Source organism: Arctopsyche grandis, chromosome 2 (genome assembly GCF_051622035.1).
Source record: "Arctopsyche grandis isolate Sample6627 chromosome 2, ASM5162203v2, whole genome shotgun sequence".
Lineage (NCBI taxonomy): Eukaryota > Metazoa > Arthropoda > Insecta > Trichoptera > Hydropsychidae > Arctopsyche > Arctopsyche grandis.
In genome coordinates, this window is record NC_135356.1 from 11,807,581 (window position 1) to 11,814,978 (window position 7,398).

The 7,398-nt window shown below is 35.9% G+C and overlaps 1 protein-coding gene across 3 annotated transcripts; it reads left to right on the plus strand.

The window, feature by feature from the left end:
- Positions 1-2,251: 2,251 nt before the first annotated feature.
- LOC143920925 (uncharacterized) lies at positions 2,252-6,947 on the plus strand. Of its 3 annotated transcripts, XM_077443964.1 has the most exons (5): positions 2,252-2,612; positions 4,328-4,769; positions 4,852-4,986; positions 5,054-5,229; positions 6,278-6,947. In XM_077443964.1, exons 2-5 carry the CDS (start codon positions 4,721-4,723, stop codon positions 6,479-6,481), a joined length of 564 nt encoding a protein of 187 aa, XP_077300090.1. In that variant the 5' UTR covers positions 2,252-2,612; positions 4,328-4,720; the 3' UTR covers positions 6,482-6,947. The 3 variants fall into 3 exon arrangements, with proteins under 3 accessions (XP_077300090.1, XP_077300098.1, XP_077300106.1); XM_077443972.1 differs by lacking the exon at positions 4,852-4,986 and having other exon boundaries at positions 4,328-4,557; positions 5,054-5,284; XM_077443980.1 differs by lacking the exon at positions 2,252-2,612 and having other exon boundaries at positions 4,328-4,557; positions 5,054-5,284.
- Positions 6,948-7,398: the final 451 nt, after the last annotated feature.

A 7,398-nucleotide genomic window follows, 5' to 3' on the forward strand; every position in this document is an offset into this window, starting at 1 on the left:
GCAAACGATCTGAAACAAACAGCACATCTGTGCGAATTTTCCTCAGTGTGAGATTTCACATGTGCAACAAGATTGTTTTTTAGGGAAAACGATTTGAAACAAATATTACATTTGTGTGGCTTTTCCCCAGTGTGAGATTTCACGTGAACAACAAGATGACTTTTTAACGAATATGATTTAAAACAAATATCACATTTATATGGTTTGTCCCCAGTGTGAGATTTAATATGTGCAACGAGATTTCTTTTCCGAGTAAATGATTTAAAACAAATATTACATTCATGTGGATTTATCCTAGAGTGGGATTCTATGTCATTACACATATTTTGAATGTTAATCTGATGGTCCATTCCAGATTGTGCGGAATGTGGAATTTCAATATCGTCCACCATTTCTGTTATATAGTTGCCCAAAATAAACTTTTCTCTGTTTTTCTGTAAAATAAGACAAACGTCATACAATATTAAACGTTTGAGACACTTTAAAAGCACAGTTAGAGTTAACTTGGGCGCTAAATTTACATTTTCTATAAAACAGATATTTACCTCAGAATCATTAGTCATATTGTCAACGATTGAATCGCAAATGTTTGATGGAGAAATTACATCCATTTCATCTTTCCATGTCAAATCTTCAAGTAAAACTTCTTCCGTGTTAATTTGCACACGTTCAACTAACCTCAGCTTCGCCGTTTCGATACTTTGAATACAAACGTTTCGGAAAGTGTTAAATAATTCCAGATTTTTGACACACACCAAGCATATCGTATCTGGAAAATTGTCACCTTTCTCAACCTGCAAATGAGAATGATAACAACGAATGGTAACGAATTTTAATAGCAATGGATTAAAAATGCCCATAACGGACCGGCATCTGACAGCACTTCTGAATGCGCTGAACCAGTGGATGAGGGTCGTCATAGATGGAGACGGAAGAATCGAGTGGAGCAGAGCACAGACAAAGTCTGCACTCCATGGTGTCGTAAATACAAATGTCCAAGTGACAACTGACCCGAGACGTCAAGACCAACTTTTTTTTATGTTGACAATACTTCAACACCAGTAGCAAAATGAGTGACAATTGGACAAAAGCTAAATTTACTGATAAGTAGTATATAGAAAAAAATGTTCATTTTAATAAAGAAATCATCAAAGATATTTTAATTGTATACTTCATTGTGTATTGTTGTAGAAATATTTAGTACAGGGATGTCATTTCAGTTTTTTCCAGGAGGGAGGGCAATTGTTGACTAATTTGTGATTATTTTTTGTCAAAATGGTCATTATTATATTATTTATCTTCAACATAAATAACAAGTAGACAGTATAAAAATTTGACGTACATTCGCCAAAACTTACTGCAATGCCTGATGGATAAAATTGTCTATCCAGATCGTATTAAATTTGTAGTGTTACGTACACTCGGATTAGGCCGAGTAAGTGCGATCGGATTAGGCCAAGTAGCATCCCAGAGACTGTGTGACCGTTGTAATTGGTTTCGAGGATTATCTCCCCTGAATGCATTAGCGGGGGTAGCAGTAACTCGGTCGCAGTCCGGTAGAGTTCTCAGAATCCACAGCGATAGCGTGGGAAACTTCCGTGGCACATCCAGTACGTGACCATAACAATAGGTAAACAAATCGGACGTCGAAGATGCTCTGAGAGACCTGCCCCTTATAAGGCGGTATTTAGGCGATATCAAGACATTTTGGACGGAGAACTGGCAGTGCGTGTACATATCTCCTTAATCATCAATAAATGCTGTGACACGACTTTGGCCTTTTACTTGGATCCGCCACTCACCCCTACGCAACAGTAGTGATACCAGCCAAAGAGTAATATTGGTCATTCGTCAAAATAAAACTTGCCATTTCACATTAATACTCACCGTTTATGTTTAGAGACTGACCATTTATTATTTATACTGACCTTTTTTATTATTATATTAACAAAAATAGACTAAAATTCTAAGTGCTTAGATGTTTTTAATATGTAATATTTGAAAAAAAGACGTATATCAATTTACGGTTCGGTGATTACTGGTCACAAAGTCACTAAAATCTCTATAACGGAACATCTGGCAGCCGAAAAGTCCATCATACTAACGAGAACTTGAATGCCAAAGATTGTGTATTCGCAATTTTCATGGCAAAAATTGTCTTTATGACCACGGCAAAGTGACGAATAGTCCAATTACCCAATTTACGAATTACGATTTATGTCGTATTATGAGAACGTTGGCTGCAGTGACTAGCATCAATTTGACAGCTGCTTTGGAGTACATATTACACTTATTTGACGTTAAATGTCAGAGCGATTTTTGAACCGTGGCCAGTGCGACGATTCAGATTTTACACACCTTAAGAACTTAACGCAAAAGTCTTAAAATGATTTACGTATTTCCTAAAATTTTTGTCTGTTTTCTGTTTTTGAACAAACAAACAAAACTTATTAAATTGTATTCACAATTATTGGGGTCCAGATTTCAGGTCCATTTACGAACGAGATGGTCACGCCATATTTATTGAACACTAGTTGTTTTACCCGGCTTCGCTCACTATTTGTAATATAAACGGCGTAAACATGGCGAATCTAATTTATTTATTTATACAGGTAAAAACCCATTTAAGAAAATAACATAATAAAAACATATTATACATATAATGGGGGATGAACGAATGAGACGACTGGCATGTTAATGCACGTGTTTTATTTATGACAGCTGAAGGCAGAGTGAGGTGGCCAGCTCCGAACATAATCGAGTTGGTCCCCACTCGCAGGAAGGTGACCAAACTCGACCATGTCGTATAGCGAGCCGCCACATCATAATGAAATCTTATAATATAAAAATAACAATGAAAGAAAAAAGAATAAAAACATTTAATGAAATCTTATAATATAAAATTAATAATGAAAGAAATAAAGAAAATCAGAAAATATGGTAAAAATTCAGGAAACACAATATTTTGAATGGATTCTATAAACCAGGGTTTCCCAAACTTTTTCTGCAATGGAAATTTTAACGGAACACTAACTTTTTAGGTTCAGTAATTTCTACTAGTAAAAATAATTTTTTGTTTTATTAAAACACATTATTTATTTAGTAATTACTTTAAGATATAAAACTATAATATAATATAAACATAAAAATGTGAATAAATAAATATCTGGTGTGGCGTCGAGCCTGTTCCTTCACTTTGACTTCGTTCCATAATAAAAAAATCCCGCTTCGCATAAATTCGTTGTAGAAAACGGAAGTGAAACAATAATAGCTTGTTTTGAAAAATTGGGGTACTCTTCTGACAAACTCACCCAGAAATCATTTAAAGGCTGATCTTTGTATTTTTTATGTTTCAAATCGAAGTCACTAATTATATCAATTACATTTTCATAGTCACTTGCGCTTAAGCCTACTGGTTTAGCTGTCACGGAAAATGGATTCCGAACCCAGAACTCGTCCTCTGGAAAATATTGCAAACGAGTTGTTTTCAAGGTACATATGTAACATAGTGATCTAAAAATACTTTGGAAACTTCTTCATCTACTTTAAAATTTAACTTAAACATCAGTGGAGATTGATCATCACTCGCCTTTCAATATGAATAACTTTAAATGTGTTGCAGTGTATAAAACCTTTCCAAATTGTCACGGAGCACTGGTGTTCCTCGGAACATAGTTTGCGAAACGTTTCTACACAAGGAATGTACATATACATACATTCAAATAATTTTTATTTTTTAAATTGTTTTAAATTACGCCAACTGGCACGCATGTAAAATAAACAAAAAGTAATGTGAATATGAGTCGTGTAGTATTAATACCGTCTATAATGGTTTTTGAACAAATTTTCAAAACTCAATACAAATCATCCGTATTTCCCAGGTATGAAGACGGAGATGAGTTGTGTTATGAAGAGGGAGTAGACATATTGGGGAGTTTGCATTGGATCTGCTGAAATGGAAGAAGTAGGTGTGGAATTATGACCATTGATTGGTTAATGTATGGGACTTATTTAAAGTGCCCATTTGAGCCTCAAACAAAACTTCACCAATTAGTTTTTCTGCCATGATTCGTTGCATTTTGGTTCCCGTTTGGTTTCATTTAACTTCCCGTAATACATTGCCAACATGTTTGGCGTAAAAATCGTGGCGATCTTCTTTACACTTAAAATGTTCTTTAACTGTCTTCAGTACATCAGTGACCAGTGCTGTATTAGAATAAGGTCGTTTAGGTGGTCTTGTTCTTGTGTGGGGCATAGATGTCGATGCTGGAGAGTTTACAGTAAGGTCCCCTCCTGCAATATTTTTGTTTATATTTGTTCTCTTCAGTTTCAGTAAACGACAGAAGAATGGAGAAGCATAGCAAAGGATTTTGAAGAAAATTGGAATTTCCCGCACTGTCTCGGCAGCTTGGATGGATAACATGTTAACCGTTTGCCTGCGGCCGTCTTCTATGGATGCTTTGGGCGACAAGTCTGTAGCGCGGCTGTCTTCCATAGAATTTCTGAACTTTGCACGGGATTTTGAGGCTTATATGCGCCTATTTCAACCGTTTTAAGGTTCAAAATTGGTTGAATATATTACTGAGAGTTGAATGCCATCTATTCAATTTGCTTAAAATGAATATACACCAGTCAAAATTAGTTTTTTGTGGAACCATACTGAAACCTCGTTTATGTGACGTCACGTCTTCATACAATTGAGACGATACCTCTCAATTTTATGAACAATGATTATTTGACAATTAAGCCAAAACTACGAGATATATTATGTATTTTATTGTTTAAAATAATACTTTATGTGTTAATTAACATATCTGGTTACTTGAGTAAATATTAAAATCTGTATTTAAGGTCGAAAACTCGATTGCCAAATTCGCGAAAAAGGTGCCGCCGCGTACAGGGCTTGTTCGCTATTATATTGCCGCGGGCAAAGGGTTAATATTATTCTCCCGAGTGGAAGTGGTTCGCAATTTTATAACTACAAAGGTCGCCACAGTCTAGTGTAAATGGCATTAGTGGATGCAAATTGTACATTTATCATGTGTAATTTCAGAACTAATGGAAGATTTTCGGACGGAGGAGTTCTACAACACACTTATTTTTGTTGAAAGACTTCAGAACAACTCCTTGAACATCCCGGATAAAGAGACAGTAAACCATACTTCTACCCAGGCGAATGAACAGAATTTGGTACGATGTCAGGTGACCTGTACGCTCTTCGACCTCAAGGTGAATCTTCCTACACACGTTACGGTCTGCGTCAACATCACGGTAGACCTCTCAGGTATTCCGGAGCGTATGTAGCCCCCTCTATAGTTAACTTGGGCGCTAAATTTATATTTTCTATAAAACGAATATTTACCTCATCTTTCCATTTAAAATCTTCAAGTAAAACTTCTTCCGTCTTAATTTGCACACGTTCAACTAACCTCAGCTTCGCCGTTTCGTTACTTTGAATACAAACGTTTCGGAAAGTGTTAATTAATTCTAGATTTTTGACACACCTCAAGCATATCGTATCTGGCAAATTGTCACCTTTCTCAACCTGCAAATGAGGATGATAACAACGAATGGTAACGAATTTTAATAGCAATGGATTAAAAATGCCCATAACGGACCGGCATCTGACAGCACTTCTGAATGCGCTGAACCAGTGGATGAGGGTCGTCATAGATGGAGACGGAAGAATCGAGTGGAGCAGAGCACAGACAAAGTCTGCACTCCATGCTGTTGTAAATACAAATGTCCAAGTGACAACTGACCCGAGACGTCAAGACAAACTTTTTTTTATGTTGACAATACCTCAACACCAGTAGCAAAATGAGTGACAATTGGGCAAAGCTAAATTTACTGATAAGTAGATATATAGAATAAAAAAATTTAATAAAGAAATCATCAAAGTTATTTTAATTGTATACTTCATTGTTTTTTGTTGTAGAAATACCTAGTACAGGGATGTCATTTCAGCTTTTTCCAGGGGGGAGGGGCAGAATTTGACTAATTTGTGATTATTTTTTAGTAAAATGGTCATTATTATATTATCTATCTTCAACATAAATAACAAGTGGAATAACTGCAATGCCTGTTGGATGAAATTGTCTATCCAGATCGTATTAACCTTGTAGTGATACCAGCCAAAAAGTAATATTGGCCATTCTTCAAAATAAAACTTACCATTTAACATTAATACTCACCGTTTATGTTTGGAGACTGACCATTTATTATTGGTTGTGGCTATTTGCAGGTACTATATCTGTGAATTATTGGCTATTTGCAGGTACCATATCTGCGAATTATTGGCTATTTGCATGTACTATATCTGCGAAAGGCGCAAAGCCTTCCCCATAAGACTGCGCCCCATAAGGCTGCGCCCGATAAGGCTGCGCCCCATAAAGCTGCGCCCCCTTTTGGGCCCCATGGGGCTGTGCCCCCTTCGGGGCCCCATAAGGCTGCGGGCCCTTCGGGGCCCCACGGGGGGTGAATCCATTGAATCGAAAAAAAACAAATCGGCGCCTATGGATCGAAAAAAATCGAATCACGTGTTCGATGACGTCACCGATATACGGACGACGACGAAGGATACTTACATACATACATACATACATACAAAGTCTCTTTCCAAATTATATATTAGAAGATAAGAAGATATATAAAAACGGACTGTCGCTAAATATATATATTTGTATATTTTTATGTTTGTATATATGTGACGGACGATCAACCGTCAACCGGTATGGGGAACAAATTTTTTTTTTTTCATATTTTTCTATTTTGAGTTGGTTTTTAAGCTCTTTTTCCTATTATGCTTTAGATTAACACTAGAATAATATAATACTGTGATTACTAACCAAATTAAATTAAAATTGTAAAATAGAAAATGATCAGTAGCTATTAAAATAGATATAAGATGTATTGTGAACATAATTTCGTAATAATAAAAAGCATTTAAAAATCAAAAAATATCTTTCATTTTTTCAGTTTTTTCATTTTTTTCATTTTTTTCATTTTTTCAGTTTTTCAGTTTCCCAGTTTTTTCAGGTCCCGGGGTGCCGAAGGCATTGGGGGCGCTGGGGGCGCCGGAGGCGTCGGCGGCGCTGGAGTATTCCAAATTCGCAAGATATACTGCTCCATCGACGGTTAATTCAAGGCTGAAATTGTCATTGTATAATAATTAGAATAGAAACGGTGAGTACTAAGAAAAGTGATTGAGATGACTCACATGTGTCCCTTCAAAAGTATAAATATTGTTCCTTGTTCTGAGATCTGTATTCCCTTTTACCTATTTGAATTCAATATACAATTAATTTAGTACAATTCATGTGTAAAATATTGATACTTATATTATTTGCATACTATGGTGCATATTCCTTCGTCGTACGACATCCTATGATAGATCCT

Bases quoted from the DNA above. Each gene is read 5' to 3' on its own strand.
- LOC143920925 (XM_077443964.1), top strand. From the start codon at position 4,721: ATGAACAATGATTATTTGACAATTAAGCCAAAACTACGAGATATATTA. The intron at 4,770-4,851 runs GTATTTTATTGT...TCTGTATTTAAG, and splicing joins AAAACTACGAGATATATTAT to GTCGAAAACTCGATTGCCAA. The intron at 5,230-6,277 runs GTGAATCTTCCT...GGCTATTTGCAG, and splicing joins GTACGCTCTTCGACCTCAAG to GTACCATATCTGCGAATTAT.